This window comes from Camelus dromedarius, chromosome 16 (assembly GCF_036321535.1).
Source record: "Camelus dromedarius isolate mCamDro1 chromosome 16, mCamDro1.pat, whole genome shotgun sequence".
Lineage (NCBI taxonomy): Eukaryota > Metazoa > Chordata > Mammalia > Artiodactyla > Camelidae > Camelus > Camelus dromedarius.
This window is the reverse complement of record NC_087451.1, coordinates 46,143,368-46,165,622: the sequence shown is the minus strand read 5'-3', so window position 1 is coordinate 46,165,622 and position 22,255 is coordinate 46,143,368. Positions and strand designations below refer to the sequence as shown.

Genomic DNA, 22,255 nt, shown 5'->3' with positions numbered 1-22,255 from the left:
CCTTCCTGTGATCTTGTTCCGGACTCCCAGGCAGTTGGGTGGCCAGTCGGTGTTGCCAGCTCTCCGCTGGACCTGGCACAGGGTCTGCTCTCTCCCATCTCCCCAGCCTCCCACCTGCGTAGGGAGGGTTCTGGCAGCACCTGCCCCAGACACAAGCCAAGCAGCAGTAGGAGGACTGCAGAGCCAGGGCCCCGGTGGGAGGAGGAGTGGGGACGTCCCAAAGCCACCTCTTGAGCTGGCTGGGCTAAGCTGTTTGAGCGACTTTCTCAGTTTTTGTGTGGGTTCAAGGAGGAAGTCAGTGGTCTCTCCTCCACTCTTGGGGCTGTGGTGGTTTTCTTTGGCTGACTCTTGCAGAAGAGGTTTCTCTACACAGGCCCTTTCTTCACTCCAGGCAGTGACATTCTCAGTCCAAGAAATTATTAGTGATTCCATCTCTGCGCCTTCTCCTGAGTTCCCTGTAGTAGCTTTTGTTGAAATAGAGTCCTCCTCTGGCTTTGTCAAGCCTAGAGTCTCTCTGAAACTAAATTTTTTGATTGTTTATTTTGAGTTAATTTCCTCGCTTCATGTTTTAATCTTTCCCTCTGCTATCACTGCTCCCATCGTCTTTATTCCTAGGTCGTTCTATGTATCCGTGGAACTCCCAGCAGGATTTCACATAGCCGCCTGTAAGGCTTCTCCCGTTCTCGGGTAAAAAGTTCAAGCTACAGGGAAGAAGGTAGAAGACACCACCTGCATCCCTGACATGTTTCTTTAAGCTGGAGAGAGAGTGAATCACAGCAGTAATCGTGATACCACATATCTGTATAGAGTTTTTAAATCAAAGCGTGGTAGAGAGGGTAGAGCTTGGCTTTGGAGTCAGACAGGCCCAAATTCAAATTCCAGCTCCAATGAATTTTGTGACCTAGGGGAAGTTATATTATTTTTCTCAGCCTCAGTTTCTTCATTTATAAAATGGGGGTACTAATGCCCTGTACCAGGGCTGCTGTGAAGATTAAATGGAATTGCATTTACAGTGCACCCAGCACAGCACCTTGTTTATAGGCTCATAGGCTAGTGGGAGAGAGAGACCCAAAAAAATAGGAACACAGAATGGAGGGATAAAGGTCTGAATAGTTTGCTGTAGGAGTCCAGAGGCGTGTGTAAACCAAGCTGTGGGTCAGAATTTCTCCATCTGTATCTTCTCCTTAGCCAACCCCTCTCCTCCTTCCCATCCTCCTTTCTCACACTGTATTCTGTACTTCTGACCCCAGGCCTTTGTTCTCTTGCCTAGATCTGCTATGAGATTTTCTCTCTAGTTTCCTGTTATTTCCTTTGTCTATAACAAATTATTCATAGCCTGTACCACAAAATTAGCATTTTGTCACCATCTTGAGATCTGGAGACCCTAAGTCAGAGGTCCTCTCTCCCCCGACAGGTCAGAGCTTCTAAAGGGCAGATGCTGTGTCTTAACCCCCACAGCACCGTAGTCAGGACTTGATCCTTTGTAAACTCTTACCCGAGTGGAATTGCTTTGAGGTATGAAAGGCGCATCCTTGTGACTCCAGTCAACGGGTCAACCTGCCCACATCCCCTTCTCCAGTCGTCTTTCCTGTAAGAACTTGCCAAAACTCAAGCTAGTGTTTGGTGCCTGGAAAAATGATAATCTTTTCCCTTTTTTAGTTGAATTCATTTATATCTCATACTTACAGCCCACAGAGCCTTGCACACACCAAGTGTTCTATCAGCATTTGATTGGATTGGATCCTCTACACAAACGAATGAACCTTACCCATTCCCAAGCGGATAACTCTTCCTCTTCTGCTCTGTGACACTGATTACTTGTTTTCTAGTGTCTTGCATGGCATAGAAGCAGGCTGGTGGAGAGTGCAAGATGGAAGGGAGAGGCTGATTCCTCTGGTGTATTTCTCATTCACACCAGAGAACAGTGTTGGAAATAACTCAGTAGACATTCGGCAAAATACAGAAGATCTTTAGAGTCCCTTTTTTTGAGTGGAAGTTTGCTCTGCTCTGCGGTCATAATTAATTTACAGTCTTACTCATCAAGTTGGCTCTGAAATAGGAGATAGGTGAGGAGGTAAGCTGACTTCAGCTTCCAGGGGAATTAGATGCATGGTTAAATTAAAAACGCTTCTGAGCTCGGGCCCGCATTTTGGTTGGCACTCTAGATTCGGAGATTGGAATCTCTCATAAGAAGTGGAACCTTTGCCTTCTGTCGCATGCTCTCCGCCAGTGCACCAGCCCTGCCCCCCTCCCCCACCCCTTCCCGCCCTTCCCTTCCCTGGAAGAAAATGTAGAGGTTGATCAGCTGAGTATGTATTGGGAAATTGCATGAATGGGAGATTAGCTTCCCACATAAGCATGAGGGGTGGGCCTAGGGGGCGTAGCAGTCACATAAACATTATCTCTCCTCTCAAGAGTCTTACGGTAACATCCATGACACAGAGGAGAAGATTCTAGCCCTCTGAGCAGACAGCTTTCCCCTTTTGTAGCAACTGGAGCTCATTAGAAGTGACTGGCCAGAGCGCTGCTGTCTCAGGTGAAATCACACCAGAGACCAGTGAAGAAGAGCCCTTATCGATGAGTTTTGCCCACGTGGGCCCGGGAAGGGCAAAGGTCAGCACGTTTCCTGAATATTTGACGTCCTTCCACCGTACAGTAAAGTGTTTAAAAAAAAAAAAGTGTCAGTGTGTTACAGATGACAGAAGGTGAAATTGGGATAGGAGTCATCTGAGTGCCCCCAAGCTGAGCATGAAGGATGGGCGGAGGGCTGGGGACGGGAGAGCATCTTGGCCAGGGTTGGGGTAGAGAAGGAGCAGATGGGCAGTTGGGGCGAGGCTGGCGGGAGCGTGGGGTCACAGTGGAGAAGTGGGCGATTAAACAGGAAGGTGAGGGAAAAAGAGGGTGTAAGGAAGGGGCGATCAGCCAATGAGCCCCTTCTCCACTTGCTGACCATTGCCGCCATCACCAGGAACGTGCCCAGGCCTGAGGTTCTATGAGAGCAGAGTGGCTGAATCCAGAGGTGACAGACTTTCAGTGACAAAAGCTCTTGAGTGAAGCGTCCGTCAGTTTTCTCCTGCTCCTGCTAACTGATACTATGTGTGGTTCTTGTCTTTTTCTCCCTGTTATATAAATACATTTTAAAATCACAGCTAGATTCCCTGTAGCCTGAGACAGCAACGTAAAATGTCGAGAGAGGTGGGAACATCCTCCCTCCCACCCTCCACCTTTCATACAGCACAACAGCGCAGGGACCGATTACACAGCCCTGGGGAATTCTAACTAGTGATGACTCAGTGTGACTGAGGCAAATTCAGTGATGTTTGAATGGGAAATGGGAGAAAATTGCAACCATCATCACCACTGTGACCTGGGGCAAGCCTGGAGCTGCTCATACCTTCTCTCCTCCCCAGATGTGTTCCACCTCTGATTCTGGAAGTTGTAAGAGGAAACTGCATTAATGGAGAAAGAGCGTTAGAATATTTCTTCACAGTTTCTCTTTGTTTAGGCATTTCTCTCCTCAGTACATTTAGGTTAATGATATCTAAATATTTGCTGCCATCATGACCTTTTTTTGTTTTAAATGTAAGAAGCATTAGGACTGATTTCCTTATGACAGTCAAGCACATTTGCTTTATCTTTCTTGAAATAGAATAACATTTCATGTTTTCCTCCTCTTAGAAACCTTGGAGAACTAATAGACCGATTTGTGGCTGATTTCAAAGCCCAGGGGCCGCCTAAGCCGGGCCCTGAGGAGGGGGGAGCCGTGCTGCCCAGCTGCGCCGACCTCTTTGTCTACTACAAGAAGTGCATGGTGCAGTGCTCCCAGCTCAGTACCGGGGAGCCCATGATCGCTCTGACCACTATTTTCCAGAAGTACCTCCGAGAATATGCCTGGAAAATCCTCTCTGGCAACCTGCCCAAGTGAGTCCTCTTCTTCCTGGTCTGAGGGGTGACGTAGGATTCTGAATATATCCAAATATGGAGATCTTTAGGGAAATCCACTCTGAAGTTGTTTACTGAACTACTGAGAGTGTCAGGGAGGAAAATGCCCTTAGGGAGCTCCCAGGGGTCTGAGACTGTTTCCTCTCGAATGGGATTCCACAGCTGATCAGGTCCCGCAGAAGAGATGCCCACGCTGGCTCCCAGCATGGTTCAGATCCCCCATAGTGGGCTTAAGGGAGTCAGTCCCATTATATGTATATTTGGTTTAAGTGGCTTTGGCAATAGGTACTTGGTGAAAAAAGTAGGGTGATGGTAGAGATGACATTTGAACAGCAAGGGCAGTTTCACTCAGGCCCCATTCAGGGAGAGCGTGCCCTGGATGATGGGTAGATGGGAAGGTCTGCCTTTCCCTCCGTCTGATTACATGCCAATGTCTCTCTTACGGTGTGTGTGTTTTACTGTGCTGGATGGAGTCTGATGTTTAAAGATGTGGGATTTGAGGGGAGCATATAATTAAGAGCATAGCACAGCTCCTAATTATAGCTTCTAATTATGGCTTCCCTGTGTTATTCTAGAGTGTTAGATTATTGTTATAGTCCTTATTGCTTGAAATAAGTGGATCGACTTGAATGCCAGAGATGTTTTTGGTTACATACCAATTTCGATTGTAATAGAATATGACCTAAAGTAACGTCTCAGAATTGAGTAATTTATAAGTCATCCTCGTAGCTAAATTCATCAGTTCTGGAATTCGTTTCTGTTGTCACTAAAATGGGTCATATATAGGAGTTTCACATTATTTGGAGGAAAGAAAAATAAAATCCCTACACTCTACAAGAGATCTGAAGTAACAGAAGTGTTTCACAAATGAGAGTTTCTTTGGTAAAAATTAATGTTTAATACTTTTACCCTGATTTTCAAAATAATACAAGTTCATTTTAGTTTAGGAAACACAGAAAAGCACAAAGATGAAGATAAAAATCACTTGTAATCTCACCACCCAGAGAAAACAAACTTAACTTCTCAGTATATATTTTTCTGTTCTTTCTTGATACGGATAACATGGGTGATTGCGTGCTTTTGTTTATTTAACAGAAGCGGGCCTGTATTGATTACAGTTTTATTGCCTGCTGCTTTCCTTTAACATCACGCTATGAGCATTTTCCCAGTGTCACAGCAGGAAACAAACGTTGTACTCAGCTAGGATATTGTTGTAAAGCGACTGTTCACAGAAAGAGGGGCAGGAGAAAGGAAGTAACGGGATTCTGAAGCATCCAGACACTAGTGAGTGATTGGTACCTACTTTAAAACTCACTTGAGAGCTGGGAGTATGGACAAAGAGCTGGCCAACAGAAACTGTAGTCATGGAGGGCCACAGTCACCGCCAGGATCACACTGAAGCAGAGGGACCAGAAGGACTAGTTGATACTCAGACTTCTCCCTCCTCAACCTCCCCGACATCCTGGAGCATCTGCCGTCGTCTGAAACCAACATGAGGCAGGAGGGCCAGGTAGCCTGGGTGGTAAGTCTGTAGAGGTCAGTCTTCCTTCCAAGCGCCAGAGAAGGGGAGAGAAGAGCAGAGAACAGTCAGCACAGTAAAAAATATTCATCAGAACACTTTTAGTGGTGCCTTGATGTTCCAACCTACAGAAGGACCTCAGCTAACTTCTGAGGTTTTTATCCATCATTCTCTTAATTGATCGTTTACACTGGGTTCACTATTTTGATAATTTAAATAACACTCAGAAAAGCACCCTTGAACAGAAGGAGAACTGCTGGGTCACATAGTCTAAACATTTCTTTAAACTCCTAAAATAGACCTCTAAAGAGATTGTCCAGTTTGGCGCCCCTAACTAACAGTGGAAGGAGAGAGCTGGTGTCCTCACACCCTTATAAGTGCTAGAAATTGAGGTATTTTCAAATCCTTGATTACTAGTAATAAAAACTTTTTTAAGGAAATACTTCTCTTTTATTTTTAAGGTAAATGTCATTGAATTCTATCTTCTAAAAACATAGCATCTTACAGTTGAAATTTTATAACTGCAGGGAGTGATTTTTAAACCTGCATTTTTATATTTTGTGAACACATTATTAGATCAACAGGAAGGGATGAGGTGTTTTTTGGCTTCTGGAGGTAGCCAGGCCTTTGGACAGAAACTATGCCTTAACATTCGCTTTTGAACCCCTCCACGCACACAAATACAAATTACCATGCAGAACTTTCTTAACTGAGAGAAGCAGCTGTGCTTCAGGTGATCCTGGCTGAGCTCTGTAGATCAGGAAATTTCAAGCTAAGCCGAGGCCACACAGCAGCCTTCTCTGTGAGCTTCGGCATCATCGTAGTTCATAGGACTGATGACCAGCTCACCGTGGGGACCATCTCTTCCTATTTCTGATGGCCAGAGAATTTAAACAGATGACAGCCAAGGTAAGGTCAGTAGGAAAGGGACTCATTGTGTGTGGATTTATTTGGGCCACGTCCAGCCTTTCCTTCCCCCTTTTCTTTGTCTTAAGAGGTGCAGTTTCCAGTTCAGGAAGCAAGCAAGAAGTCCCAGCCTGACTAGTTCCTGTTCCTTTTCCCTAGAACCACCAGCAGCAGTGGCGGGCTGACCATCAGCAGCCTCCTCAAGGAGAAGGAGGGCTCAGAAGTCGCCAAGTTCACTGTCGAGGAACTCTGCCTCATCTGCAGCATCCTGAGCACAGCAGAGTACTGCCTGGCCACCACCCAGCAGGTGAGCAGCCCCGCTGCCCGCTCGCCACCTCCCTTCCCAGAACCGTCCGGGCCACTGGGCTCAGTAGGTAATAGTATAGGCCCAAACGAGGCCACGTACAGCCTGGGGCAGACCAGTTGGCCTCCCACAGTGGGAAACTTGCAGTCCAGCCAGGAGACAGCCCAGGCAGCCATCTTGCAGAAGGACCTTGTTAAAAGGAGACTGGACAAGAAAGTGCAACTGGTCTCCTCCCAGAGTTGTGTTCAGCAAGGGCAGGCGTGACTTGCCCTCTTGAAAGTAGGCCAGTACCACCATCTCCCATGTGAGAAAAGCAGTAGCAAACATGAGGGTACCAGGCCCCAGCCTCGGTCAGGGTGTCCCAGCCAGTCATTCACTCTCAGGGGTGTTACTAGGCTCAGCGAAAATCCTCTCCTGAAATATTACATGGCATTCTCAGTCTGCCTAAACAAATAACCATTGTTTGGATGCTGACGTTCAGGAACTGGGAAGCAGGAAAGGGTGATGCCGCTACTGGAGCTCCCATTAGCAGAAGGAAGACCCAGAAGAATTTTCCATCAGCCTAAGACGTGGGATTAGACGTTCCTTTCCACATTTGGCCTGGAATTCACCGAAGGCCAAGAGAAAGAAAATAACTGGGGAAGGTTCTGCTCTTCCTCCCTTTTTGGGTTTATTATTTGCACATGTCTAGATCACAGGAAGGCAGTCATAACTTACGGTTCAGACAGGCACCTGTGAGCCAGAGCAGGAGTACAGGAGGCCAAATAAGGATTCCCCCCAAAACTTCACAGTTGAGGTTAAGCCAACTAGAGGTGAAGGCAGGAGCATGCTCTGCGTGGGGACATGATCACACTGAGTCACACAGGAAATGACCTATAAAAGTTGGGCCTTGGAGCCCAAGACAGCAATCCGTTTAGTCCCAGAAGTCCCAGGGCAGGATGACAGTATCTGTGAGGACCTCCAAGGTGGGGGGGTCCCCGAGTTCTTTGATGGAGAAACACAATTGAACTATTTTGTGTGTGTGCAGAAAGAGAAAAACTTACACACTTAGAAAAATAGTATTTTAAAAGTGAAATAATCATGGTACTGAAAAATCTATTAAATTAATAACTCTTAATCTATCACCCTCCAATAATCATATTAGCAATTTGGAGTATTTTCTTTCAATCCCTTTTCATGAACATAGTTTCGTGCCCTGTAATTAACTTAATTCGCATTCGTATCCTTTTGTTGTTCCTCACATCACAGTGTTAGCATTTCTGTTGCTGTCATGTCTCCATTACCGTGATGGTTATGGTTATGCAATATTCCAGTAAGGGACTGTCCCATAAATTATTTAACAGTAGCCCTGATAATTGTTTATGCATACTTCAAGTTTTCACTTTTATGAGTTACCCTACAGAGAACATCTAATACATTTTGCCCTGTGGACTTCTGGCCTGCAAAACTGTGAGAGAACAAATTTCTGTTTTAAACCACCAAATTTGTAGTACTTTGCTATGGCAGTCCTGGGAAGCTAATTATAGGAGCACAACCTGAATAAGCATTAATGACCAAAGATGAGACGTATGAATAGATCAGTGAGAATATTAGCTACAATGTATTGAAAACGTCAAATATGTTTAAATCCATTTGATTGTAATGATTTTTTTTTAATTCACTTGTCACCTTTGAAGATACTAAGAAACCATTGGTATAAATTGAATACTGGTAAATAAAGGGAGAGTTTTTACCCAGCCTTTCTGATCTGACTTGTGCCTCAGGATAACCAGATCACTAACAATGGGATATACGTCTTTGTAGCAGATTTTCAGGTAATAAATGAAGAAGGAAAGGTAGAATTTGAATATCATTCTTTTATATCTCCTGATGGAATAATAGATCTGGGCACTGACCATCAGCGGCTGCTGACATTACAGAGAGACAACCAAACATCATGTATCTCCTGATGCAAATACACTACACCATCATGAAGTAGTTTTCTTTAAAAAAAAAAAAAAAAAAAGGAACCTGAATGTGATCAAGCTTCTACATCAAACTGCAATTTACAGGAAATACAAGGGACAGAGGAACATGTTAATAAATACCTTGTGGATGCAGTCACGATCCAAACTATGAGAAAATCTACAGAGCAAGCAACCCAGTTTCCTTGAGAAAAAATTACAGGAGGTGGGGGGATGTGCAAAAAGAAATGGAGGAAGAAACCAGAGACTTAAGAATCCAAGCAATGAAGAATTGAAAAATAATACTTAAAAAGCCAATGCCAATAATGTGTCAATATCTGTTGATTAATTGTAACACTTTTACACTTAACACCTGCATAGGGCATGCCTTCCTGAGATCCTTATGAAGTACTTATTGTGCACCAGGCACTGGAATTGGTGTTCCCAGCAATGAACAAAGGAGACAAATTTCTTACTGTCATGGAATTTAGAACTGATAAAGGAGGCAAATAATAAATAAGTAAGCTCAGATATAACCTTAATTTTGTGGTAAGTGCCAGGAAGGCAGCAGGTGTTGCCTACTGAGGTGGAGTAGTCAAGGAGGGCCTCCTTGAGGAGGTGATATTGAAGCAGAGACCTGAGAGTTGGGAAGGAGACGGCCAAGTGAGGAGCCTGGAAGGGCTGGGGGGATGGTGGGAGCAAAGTAAGAGAGCTGGTGAGGAGGGGTGAGCAGGGAGTGTTTCAGGGAGGGAAAGTAGGAAATGTGAAGGCCCTAGAAGGGGAAAGACCTTGGCGTGTTTCAGAACCTTAAGGGGTCTGTATAACTGAAGCCAGGCAGGCAAGGGACAAAGCAGGATGTGGGCTGGAGAGCTCAACCGGACCCAAATCATAGTTATAAGTTGGGAGTTTATCAGGGAAAGGCTGCCGAAGGGTTAAGCCTTGTAGCCTGTGCCATGTTTTGTTTCCCCATAAAGGTGTAGGTTGTTTCCAGTTTTTCACAAACTGGAAGCATAAACAACACCAGAATGTGAGCTTTATGAGAAAAGGATCTTATCTGGTTTCGTCCACTGACTTACTCCCTTCCACTGTCACAGAGCCTGGCACAGAACAGGCTTTGCGTAAATATTGGCTGAATTCATGAATGCACCAAAAAACACGTGCGGATGTTCGTACCTTGTTCTCATTACTCATTGAAATTGATTTCTAGATGTGAAATTGCTGGCTTAAAGAGGGGGTATATTGAAATGTTCGCTTTTTAAACAAATTGCCTTCCCAAAAGGTTACATTAATTTACCCACCCCTAAGAGGCATTTTTAAATTTAAGACAAAACATTCATTATTCTGAGAGTTTGTGTAATAAATAGGTGTTAGGAATGCTAGGGGAAGCAGGTCCCAGGATGTCTGGAGATATTTACAATTCCCAGTCAGTTGTATATTTCTCTGAGGCGGCTGGGAGCATTTCTCCCCTTGGCTGTGGGCTGGTGAAGGCAGGGGCTGTTCCCTCTGTTTACCTCAGTGTCCCCAACACCTTAGCACGGCGGGTGGCCCATCCCAGGGCTCAGGGAATACTTTACCTGGCTTTATTGCCACCCACCGCCGGAGGCTTCCAGTGTCGGTGCTGAGCCTGCAGTTCACAGGGCAGGAAGTATCCTAAAACTGGGGGGTCTTTTTTAAATTAATGAAGCGCATCGTCAGTATGTCATGAGAATCAAGGACAGTGATGAGCCAGAGCCCTTTGGAGGAAGGTTGATTCCTGGCCCTACCACTCACTGTCGTGGGGCGGTCACTCCTCCATTTCCTCATCTATTAAATGGGAATAATAACAGAATCTTCCCCATAGAACTGTGACAGTTGAATGAGTCCATACACGAAAAGTGCCAGGAACTGTACCGGAACCATCACTCTCGGTAGATGTTACGTAGTCTTATCATGGTGCTCCTTCCAATAATCATTAAGCACATTATCCTTTCCCTCACTTTCTAATAGCTGGAAGAGAAACTCAAGGAGAAGGTTGACGTAAGTCTGACTGAACGAATCAATCTGACTGGAGAAATGGACACATTCAGCACGTATGTATTTGTGCATCTCTGCTCGAGGCCTGCCCTCACCCCTGTGCAGAGAGCACATCCCAGGCCATTGGCTTTAGGTCTCTGCAGAATCTGAGAGGTTTCCAGGGCCTTCTGTCGGATCAGGATTATTTTTTCCACCAGCTACTGAGAAGCCGTGGAAGTTGGGGCAGCTGCCCCTCATTCTGCCTCCTCAGCTACAGTCATTTTTAGTTTCTGGGGATTTTGTGGTTGCATTATCTTGAAAAACAAGAGGGAAAAAAAATCCTTCCTTGGCTGTTCCTGCAGGAAGGTCAGGCCCAGGGCCTCCTCTACCCCCTAAATCCCCAGAGGACCAGCCCCACCTCCAGGGTTTTAGGGTATAAAGTGGAAGCAGCCTGATTTTAGCCACGTGGGGGTTGTGTGTATTGGGGTGGGAGGGTGTCTGTCCAAGGAGTTACAGTGGTAAAGCTTTCTTGAAACAGTTCTTGCCCTGATGCTACTTTGCAGGATTTTGTTGTGGTCATTCAGTGAGATCCGGGGAGCCCAAGCCTCTACCATGTACTGAGGAAAAATCCAAATTCTCTTCTTAGTTCATTTCCTCTCTTTCTCTCAGCTCCGCCCACCCCCCAAGATCTGATTTAAACATTTTGGGCCAACAGGTACCTTTGGAGGGGGCTGCGAAGAGGGGTTCTGGGTGTGGAAGTTAGGGAGACAAGCCATGGAGTCCTGTGTCCTGCCCAAGTGGGGACACACCAAGCAAGACCAGGACACACAGCAAGAACGAAATGCTCCTCATGGTCATTCATTCTCCTCTGAAAGGAAACTCAAGTTTTCCTGGTGAAGTGATTTTTACACGGATGCCTAAAACGTCTGGAAGGGGCTGTGTCTCTCTTTCCGCAGTCCCGTTTGTCCATTGTGCCCACAGCGTGTGTTTGATTTGCAGTGTCATCTCCAGCAGCATCCAGCTGTTGGTGCAGGATCTGGATGGCGCCTGCGACCCCGCCCTGACGGCCATGAGCAAGGTGAGTTTCAGGAGGTGCTCCGCCCCAAATGTCCAAGAGTGAGCCCAGGCGGCTTCTCCCGGCCCTTGCCTCTAGCTCCTTTCGACTCTTCCATGCTGAAAGGAGGAGAAGGGAGTTTCCCCAAGTGCCCCATTGATCTTGCACCTGAAATCAACTGCTGGTCCTATGAGAATGAAGTGGGAGCGGGTGTGGTTCGTAGGTCTACAGGCGAGGTTGACACGGGCTGAGAACCCTTAGTGTGGCCTCCCCAGAAGGGGTGTCACTCCCGACCCATCTTCATCCTTGCCTCCTGAGAGGTTTTTCCAGCTCCTTCTGAGCTCTGGTGCCAGTGCAGGATTATTTGATCAGGTTGTGGACCCTGGTTTGCTAATACCCTGGTGGCCCACCAGTCAGCCCTCAGTCCCCAGCCCCCTCCTTTGACTGACTCTTAACCACGTGCTGCCTCATTTGGCTATTTGGCTTTTAAGTGCCTATGTCTTTTCTTTCTAAATTCCTGAAGTGCATGGACCACATAGAAGATAGAAGATTCATTTGTTAATTAATTAGTTGGAAATAGGCAGTTCTTTGTTGATTTCTAAGCCAAATAACATGAAGCTGCCCACTCTTCCAGAGCAGGGGTCAGCGAACTACAGCCGGTGAGCCACATCTGACCCATGGCCAGTTACAGTGTGATTGGAACACAGCCGTGCACATTCATTTATTTACTATCTGTGGCTGCTCTTGTGCTGCAGTGGCAGAATTAAGTCATTGCAGCTGAGACCACATGGCTGGCAAAGCCTAAAATATTAACTGCCCGGTGCTGTGCAGAGGAAGTTTGCCAGTGCTGTTCTAGAGTCATAGACTCTTGCAGCATTCTTACAAATTCTGGAGGAAGACCTTCCCTGGGGCATACCGGCCAGTAGCAGAGTTCAGTGGAAAGAACACTGGCTTCAGAGTCAAACAGACCTAACTTTTTTCATTTTTCCTTTGGGTGTGTGGAGCAAATAACTTACCCTCTCTGGGCCCAAGTCACCTCATCGGTACATGAAATGGGGCCTCTGCCTCCCAGAGCATTGTGAGGACAGAGCCCAAGGAGAGTTCCTGGCCTGGTGCCTGTGAACCGTGGTCCTTTTGTTAGGAGGAGCAGCTGTGTCACAAGGGTGTGTTAGCAGACATTTGGTCTGAATTTGGTTTTGTAGTAGACTGTAAATATTTAACAAAAATAGGGCGAAAACCAAAACTTAAGCTTCAGGGTTTTAGGAAGCTCAGTGGGGAGTCCTGAAGAGCTGCCATCACAAAGTTTCCATTCAAAAATCAGATGCGGATGGGTGTTTCCAGCATCCTAGTGTTGACGAGGATACTCCGAGCAGGCAAACTGAGGCTCACCCATTTTCTTAAAGGAACGTGACTCTGAAGATTCGTTCTGTGGGCTCTGATTATCCCCCTGCTGCTGGTGAACCTTCCCTACATCCTGAATATGATCTGTTCCAGCTGCCATCTCTCCTGACCTGCCACACACTTTAGATTGGAATGCAGCTGGCGAAAGAATTTTTACATTTACCAGAGGAAGAGTGGATTTTTTTTTTTCTCAGTAAAATAACAGTTGTAGGGCGTTTAACACTCCAGGTGTTGCTTATATGAACTGTCAGCTCATTAGGTGGATTTCCTTCAAACTGCCCCCACCACCCATTTCTCCCCCAGACTCACACCAGCAAATATTAACAGAGACCATACCTCCAGAATCTTTTGTTTATATCCTAGCAAAACCACAGACTTGGGAACGCAGCAGCCATTACTCTTTGTCTGAGTCTTCTGGAGTTCTAGCAAAATGAAATCCATGTGATGAAAATGACCAGATATAAACAAGCCAAGTGGCCACAAACTGACTGAGCACAAGCTCTCTGTTATTTGTGCCTGCATTCTGTTCTGTGTCCTTTCTTCTAGGATTTTTTAAAACTTCTGTTTTGTGGTCATGCTTATTCCTGTCTGTGATTCCATCATTTTTGCTGCTAGTTGAAACAGTTCAATTCGGACTCTGTCCAAACACGGTGCCAGGAGTTGCAAGGCTGGAGAAGATGTGGACCTTGTTCCAAGGTGCTTAGTTTCCAGAAAGTGTGGGATGAGAAATGTGTGGGATGAGAGGAAGGCCCCAGTGACTGCAGTGTAAGGTACACAGAAATCAGTACCATAAGAAAAGTACAAAATACATCCTGCTTAAAGGAAAGAGTTCACAGCCAGGTGGGGAAGCAAACATTGTCTTCTTAAGGAAGTGGCATTTGAAATAGACCACCAATGATGGCGAAGTATTGAACGAATTTGTGGCAAGAAGGACATTCTGAACTGAGTGACGATATGAGCGAAGGTTTATAAAGTTAGGAAAGCTCAGAACCTTGATGAAGTTGCCAGTCTCATTACACATCTTTAGAATTCCGTGGAGAAACTCTGTATGTACTTGTATCCCCAGAGTCAGGATTGGAAATGAGGGGAGGGTATAGCTCAGTGGTAGAGCATGTGCTTAGCAAGCATGAAGTTCTGGGTTCAATCCCCAGTGCCTCTATTAAAAATATATATGTATAAATAAAAATAAAACTAATTACCCCCCCCCCCAAAAAAAACCTGGAAACAGGGCTGCCCTTAAGGAGTTTATATTCTGGTGGAGCAAAAACTTAGAATAACCGATGCTGTAAATAAATGTATTTTATAAATGGTGAGAAAATGAGCGTTGGGCTCACCAAAGTGGATCGGAGAACACAGAGGGGCAAAGGTTGGTAGAAAATCCACAGGAATAGGTTTAAATGGGCCCAGCCCACGTGGAGAAAGCGAAATATGGGTTTAGTGGTTTCTCTGAAACTTGAGATTACAGTAGTGTTGCTGATAAGTTATGTCAAAATTGCCTTTCAGACCACTTTCCCCTCCCATATTGCGTTATTTTCTCAGTTATTTTCTCAGCTGAGCTCTGGGAGATGATAGTAAGTTGTTATTTATGGAGTATTTTACCAGGAATCAGCACCCAAATGCATTATCTCATTGAATTCTGAGAAATACGTAAGGTAACTATGTTACTTCCTTCTCACTCTCACAGATAAGGAAACTGAAGCTCAGAGAAGTTAGGTCACGTGTCAGATCTCTTCGCTAACTTTTGGCAAAGCCAGGATTCAAACTCACTCTCTATAGGATTGTACCACACCATACTTAGTCTATCTGGCATGTGTGGAAACTGAGGCAAATCAGCTTAAGTATCTTACCTAAAACCAGGAGAGTGATGTCGGCGTGCACCCGGTTCTGCTGTGTTCACGCGAGTGTGACTTCACTTGACCGTGAGCCCTTCAAGCGGTCATCTGCTAGGGGCTGGTCTTAAGCTTTTCTTGATCTGCCACCATGACTTCTCCAGGGGAGAAAAATAATTGAGCCGCCAACCCAAGTATTCCAATCTGCTTTGCGTATTTCTCCCTAAAACCAACGAATTGTCATTCTGGTGTGTTTGTTGATGGAGTTTCTTTTTCATAATACGCCCAAAGCCGTAAAGCTTTATAATCAAAGAAGTCAAAATAAAACCAAGTCTCTTGATTCTTGACAAGGAAGTTGTTGGAGTGCTTTGGTCGAAATGTGAAGAGTTCTGTCTTTTAAATGTAAACTCTGCAAATTCTAAAGAATTAGTATGTCTGATTATGGCCTTACAAGTAGGATTTTTTAAAAAAAAATCCATGGCTTACTTAAAAGGAACCATTGGTCCCGTGGTCCGCTCCTCATTCTATCCATTTTCCTAGGGCTTCTCACATCACTAAGTTGAAAGAATCTAAGTCTCTGTCCAAAATCAAACAGACTTAGTTTTTTGCCCATTAATGGTAGTTTTAGAGGGGAAAAAAAAAAAAAGAAACTGAACAAATTAAATTTCCTTACAGTCTGGCATGTAAATTCTATTAGGTTTCAAGATTGCGAACTTTCAAGATTGTGAACATGAACTCATTTAGGAGGCTGCATTACTATCCCCCAAAGACATTTCAAAATAGCTAGAACAGTCCTCAAATCTGTTCTCATTTTCCCCAGTCATTAAAATGTAGATCTGTTTCAGGAGGCCCACAGAGCTCCATGGTTAGAAACCCTCAGTTTCACTTTCCATCTATAATCAAAACACATTTCTTTCTTTCTTCATAAAGGAGTCTTTTTTTTTTTCATTATGACTTAAGCAAATCACCTTCATTATAGAAAATTACAGATTTTTAAAAAGAAGAAATTTTGAATCACCCATAATTCCAATTAATAGACATATGTCTATCTTTCTTTTTATGCATATATTTTAAATATAAAAAGTTTATACTTTTCGTGCTATATAACCTGTTTTTCTCATTTAGCAGATTTTAATAGTTTTCTGCATCATTTAGTATGGAGCTAGGGTATTTTTAGATTATGCAGTATTCCACAGTACGCAGTACTTACTGTTAAAATCGTAACAATAATTAACACTTGCCATGGAATTAGTACATGCCAGGCACTATGTTAAGAGCATTCCATGCACTGTCTTCCAGTAACTAAATAGCTTATAGATATCACCATCATCCCAATTTTACATCAGAAAACGGAGGCTCAGTGAGGTTTGGTAACTTGCCCAAGTCACACACTTAGCAGGTTGCAGGCAGAAGTAGAACTCGTGACTGACGACTCCAGATTCCCGTATCTGAAGTACTGTCCTCTACTGCTGCTTTTACAGTGCAGATGATCATTTCACTTGTGATGGATTTTTAGGGTATTTACAATTTTTCACGTTTATTAAGTCTGGCGATGGACAGCTTTGTGTGTGTGTATGTGTTTTCTGAGCATTCATAAGTATTTGGATTAATTGCCATAAAGGGAATTGCAGAGATCGAAAGCCATGTAAAATGCTAAGATTTTGGGTAGATATTTTCAAATTGCCTTTAAGAAAGGTTATGCAAATTCATCTTCCCATTGGCCCTGCAGTGAATGGGGGAAAAAATCTGTATCTATATCTCTGTGTCTGTATGTCTTCTTAAAGCCTCTATCGCTCCGCTTTCTATCCTGGAGCTTCTTGATTTTCTTCCTGGAGTTAAGGAACGTGTGTTCTCGAGCACAGAGGTTAGAAGAGTCATTCTTCTCTCCCCCTCAGCACCACCGTCACCACGACCGCATCATCTCGTTCTGAACTTAGATTTTGCTTACCCCACTTCCAGTTCATTTAAGGTAGTAACACTTCTTTGGGAAAGCAACATGGTAAAGTGGAAAGAACATGGACTTTGCAGTCAGTCAGACCAGTGTCTGGATCTCAGCCCTGCTGACTCTGAATCCTGCTTCATTAAGCAAGTCACGGGTTGTCCTCCAGCCTGTCTCATCCAGAAAGCAGGTGTGATAATACCTCCTTCACAGCATCATTGTGAGCAGTAGGTTCACAGGAACCTGTCAGTCATGGTGCTTGGGACATAGGAGGTGATTGATCAATGTTCCTCTTTTTTATTCCCCACGTGGTACTTGGTTCAGTGGTTATTCCAACACAGTCCTTGCTGTACATGGTGAGGGTGCCTAGAAACAGCAGGTGCTTGTTGTGTGAGAAAAGTAGCCGAGACACACAGTAGAGTGCAGGTGAGCATTCGTGCAGCCTCCACAAAGCAGCCAGAACCGTAACACTGACTGGTCGCCCGAGTGTCCCAGACTCCGGATATCTGAGTCTGCGCTCTCTGTGTCTCTAGTCCTGTGATCCAGATGAACGTGTGGAAATTTGAATTTTCAGTTGAGGAAAGTTAGCCTTCTCAGGAGGCCTCTTTCCAAGTTCCACAGGGCAATGGAGAAAGACAAGTCCCACAGAAAGCTGGTGATGGAGCCCGTCCTCGGATCAGGGCGTCGGTCAGGATACTCTGCCACTGCAGGCTCGCGGTGGGGAGAGCGGTTGTCTCCCTGACCTTCCCTGTGACATGGTGACACCAGCCACACACTCCTTCCTCAGGCAGCAGAAACCACGGGCACTGGCAATGCCCCAGGCCTCGCAGCCTCTCCCTGTGGCTCCATGTGGGGTCCCGGGAGCCCTGGCATCGTCATCTTGATCCTTCCCTTGCTTGTTTCTGTCAAGCCTGCATCCTAGTTACCACTTCTTTTGCAAACTGTTTTTCTTGTTGTCTTTGTAGCACCAGTAGTGTTCAAACCCTGCCCCTTAAACAAAAAGCACAAAAGGAAAAACTTGAAATCTGGAGGGGTAAGTGGTAAATGTCAGGTGCAAAGTTTACCTGGAAAAGTTGGCGTCTTATTTCCACCAGTGGTTTTTCACGATGTGTGTTCTTAAGCACAGGCTGCCCTTTGTGTCCCCTTTTGGAAGAGAAGTTTGCTTGATCTCTGTGTATTCCATTAGCTTCTCCTTGAGAAACCGGGTTCCCCTTAAACTAAGGCCCAGTTCAGTGCTTTTTGTTTTTCTTTCTTTTAAATTATTTTTGACCAGTGTCTAGGAAGCAGCCTGATGTGGTGCTTGGGCTTTAGGTGAGCCTGGGCTCCCTCCACTGTGCCGTTGACCTCTGTGTGACTTTGGGCAGGTTACCTCTCCTCTTTGACCTTTCTGAGTCCCCTAGTCTCCAAGACTGTGGTGAGAACTAAGATCACGAATGAATAGTATGGGAGATGATGTAGGCCAAGCGCCAGGCCAGGCAACCTGCACGTGGTAGGTCCTGATGTCGGGCTGTTGGGCCATTCACATTACAGCCCAGACCTAAGTCAGCGGGGTGGGCGAGGCAGGTGTCCATCTGAGGCCGTGGCCCGACAGCATCTGTGCCAACTATATTTTACATATTTTTTAAGAATATAATCAAAGCAGTGTCAACTTTCATTGTTCTCCAGGACTTTAAGTTCTTTTCCTTCACTAATCTGACAGATTTAAAAATCACAAATCCGCAAGGCTTTGGCCAATACTTCTCTTAACTTGACTGGGGGAGTCCCACCTGGATAAAGCATTAAAGCAGATCAGATCTTTTCACGTAGATTCCCAGAGTGGCCGCGTGCGGACGTGGCCAGGGTTGATCAGCAGGAGGGAGCCCTGCAGCGGAACGTGGACCCCCGCCCCACGTGCATCTTGCCCCAGCGATGCCTTCTCACTCACAGCAGGTTATGTCACCACCTCTCTCTGTGGCCATCTCCTGTTAATGGAGGACTGTGATGCTTAGACCGTGGCTGATGAACTTTTTGAGCTGTTGAAACATAAACTGCTACCAGCTTGGGAAGCAAAAGTCGTTACTATGGGAGAGCTTTGTGTCGATAGGAGGGTGGGGTGGCAAGCTCTCCGCCCGTTCTGGCCTGCGGTCCCAGGGCCTTCTGCCCCGAAGTTTGACAGTACCTGTCAGTTTTGGCCTCACCCAATGGGCGCATTTAAAACCCCTGAGGATGCTCATTGTTTGGATGGGTGAGATCTCTCAAATCAGGTGGGAAAAGAAGCCTCCTGAATTAAATAGGAGAGAGTGAGGAGAACATTACACTTAACCAAAACATTAGAACGTGAAGTCCATTCGTATTAGACCTCTCTACCATTTCTCCATTCTTTGTTTTTATTTTTTTCCTAGTTAAAAAAAAAAGATAGAGATTTTTCTCTTTCTGGAGCCTTGCTATGAAACCCTGCATAAGACGTCACGTGTCTGGGCCTGGGTTTTCTTCTCTGTGAAGTGAAGATGGAGACGCCTTCCTGCTTTTCTGTGGTTCTGTGCTTACACACACCTAAAGCTTTTAGGATGGAAATACTTGCTGATTTGAAGAAACATTAGGACACAACATAGAGTCATTTGAGCTTCCCAAGAGCTGGGGGATCGTCCACGTACAAGATGATTCCTTTAAACAAGTTCTCTTGGTATTGAATTTTTCCTTTCCCCAAGAGCTCTGTAAAACTTGTATTTCTTGCCAGAGACATCAAGGCCCTCAGAATGACTGCCCTCCTTCTATGAACGTATTATATGGTGTGTGTTTGGCTTAGGATCTTTCTGACGGACAGCCCAGCTGCATTCTGAGAGGCCGACTCAGCACAGCTCCTCCACGCATCCCCGCTCCTTTCCAGGATTGAGGGGCCCGGGCCCTGTCAGCTCCGGGCAGGCTGGGAGTGCCCTGCTTTTCACGGTCTTACCCTCTTACCTGCCCCTCGTGTCTGTCAGCCAGAGATCCTCTTCCCTCTCCCTTGATTGAAATCCCACATAATCCCAAAGGCTCTTGGAGTAAGAGTTTAATGTTTGATTATGGAAGTTTTCAATTATATACAAAAGTAGAGAAAACAGAAAAGTAGAAGAAATAAGCTACAAAAAAAGTAGAGAAAATGAGCTCCAAGGGTGTATTGTACAACACAGGGAAAATAGCCAATATTTTATAATAACTATAAATGGAGCATAACCTTGAAAAATTGTGACTCCCTGTATTGTACACCTGTAACTTACGTAATATTGTACAGCAACAATGCTTCCCCAAAAGAGTAAACAGTACACTAAACCACATGTACCCGTCACCCAGCTTCACACACTTTTCATCTGCTCCTCCCAAGCCTGATCTCACAAGTCAGATCACTTCTGGTTTCCTTTTCTAAAATCCCCGACTCCTCCCAGTTTACTTGAAAGAAAGCCCCAAGTTAACACTCGTCCAAGTTTCACTTTGTTACACCCAGCCACCTCTCTGGCCTCCCAGGCTGCCAGTCTGCTCAGAAGCAGGTGTCCCTCCCTTGTCCCCCCACAGTCCCTTCCCTGCGGAACAACTCATGGAAGAGTAGGATCCAGCTCACCTGCCTGGGGAGGGTTCCTTTGTAAGGCTCACAGATGGGAAGGGAAGGCTGTTTCAAGCATGAGGGGGACAAGGTAGGAAGAGGTATCTGACTCATACCTCACTGTCTTATTCACAGTTAGCTCCTGTAGACTGGGAGAGACAGGCTCCCCAAGACAAAATGGCAGCTGTGACAGCACACCGTGGCCTCACTTCCACTCCACCTGCCCCATCCCTGGTAACAGGTAAGGCTCTCCTTCTGCGAAGGCTCTAAAGGCTTGCCTGCCCTGTCTCTGTTTTCAGATGCAGTGGCAGAATGTGGAGCACGTTGGTGACCAGAGCCCCTACGTCACCTCTGTCATTCTTCACATTAAGCAGAACGTCCCCATCATCCGTGACAACCTGGCTTCCACACGGAAATACTTCACTCAGTTCTGCATTAAATTTGCAAAGTAAGTCCTGAAACGTCCCCATCCCTGGGTTATTCTGACTGCCACACTGACCCCGATAAACGTACAGTCCAGAGGTCCCCATCAGCCACCTAATTTGTTTGTGCCCCGAAGAAGCATGATAATAAAACTAAATTTGCCACTTAAATTCATAAATAACAGTAACAACAATAGAATCACCCACCCCATCAAGGCAGAGAGAAATGAGTTGGGGGCTTCTGTTTGTAGGCCTAACAGCACCCCTGCCTCCTCCCAGGTTTGGATAATTATAACTATTTTTCAGTGATTTCATGGATGCAGATTATAAGCTTTTTAAGGGTAGGAACCATCACTTCTGTTTCTTCTGAGCCTTCTCTTCCTCCTTCCCCATAGGACTTATTATTGTAGCTGCCACAATGTGTCCACCAGTGGACATCCCTGAGCCCAGGGAAGGTGCTAGAAAGGGGACAGAGCAAGTCAGGGACAGGCGCATTGCCAAGCAGGTGGAGTGAACACCGAGCTTTGTGTCTTCCTGCCTCGTCCTTGTGTGTGGCCATTTCTGGCTTGCTGTTGTAGATCGGGGGAACAGTTTGGTCCTTTGCCAGCCAGCATCCGGCAGGAGCACAGTTTCCCCTGAGACCGGACAACGTACAGGGTCAGCGTCTCCTCTGACCAATTATCAAACAAACATTTTGGCAAACTTCTCAGAGAAGGGCTTTGGGAAAATCAGCCCCGTCCAAGCTACTGAATTTAGGTTGTTCTCATCCAAGTCCCAAAGAGTGATTTAGGGCTCCAAGTTTCTGTCTCCCTGCGTCTCTCCCAGTTTGTATTCAATTAAGGCTTTCCCTCTCCGTCACAAATCAGCCCCTCAGGAGCAACACTTACGGAGTGGCTTGTGGCGTGAGCCTCAGTTCCCAGTTTGTCAGGAAAGGCTCCAGCGGACCCTCCAGGGAGGCGTTAACGTGTGCAGGATGGCGATGGACCAGGACCTGACATTCCCTTCCCTCTCCGAGTGCTCATTAGTGTGGTTAAAAGCCTTGCTGATAAATCACATTGTGACATTCCCCACAACCCCCAGGAGAAACAGTGTCTATAAAATTTTACTGTGGCCAAGAATCTCCAGCATGGCTGCACAGGGGTCTGATGATGGAGTTAATGTTAAAGTGAGGAAGGGGTCCTCTCGCTTCAAATGTCCCAGCACAGGCCTCACATCCTCTCGGGGCCCTTTGCTTCTATCACTCAGCCCGTGTTGGGTGAGCTGGGAGTTAGATGCCCATGTCTCACATCTGGAAAAGTTTAACCTCTGATCTAGAAGGTGGTGTTCTGATTTAATGTATGGTACCCTCTCATCCTTGTAAAATCCTAGCTGAAGCCCAGAAGCCTCAAATGAGGGGCTGTGAGAAGACCCTTCTCCAGCCAAGAGAAATAACTGCCACCACTTCGATG

The 22,255-nt window shown here is 45.7% G+C and overlaps 1 protein-coding gene across 2 annotated transcripts in view; it reads left to right on the top strand.

Annotated features, from left to right (window-relative positions):
• The window catches only part of VPS53 (VPS53 subunit of GARP complex), a 118,638-nt gene that overhangs the window by 74,359 nt on the left and 22,024 nt on the right, over positions 1 to 22,255 (top strand). For both annotated transcript variants that reach the window (XM_010978918.3, XM_064495842.1), the window contains 5 exons: positions 3,679 to 3,921; positions 6,527 to 6,674; positions 10,601 to 10,683; positions 11,606 to 11,684; positions 20,685 to 20,833. In XM_010978918.3, coding sequence (XP_010977220.1) covers positions 3,679 to 3,921; positions 6,527 to 6,674; positions 10,601 to 10,683; positions 11,606 to 11,684; positions 20,685 to 20,833 — 702 coding nt within the window. The remainder of the gene's footprint in view (positions 1 to 3,678; positions 3,922 to 6,526; positions 6,675 to 10,600; positions 10,684 to 11,605; positions 11,685 to 20,684; positions 20,834 to 22,255) is intronic.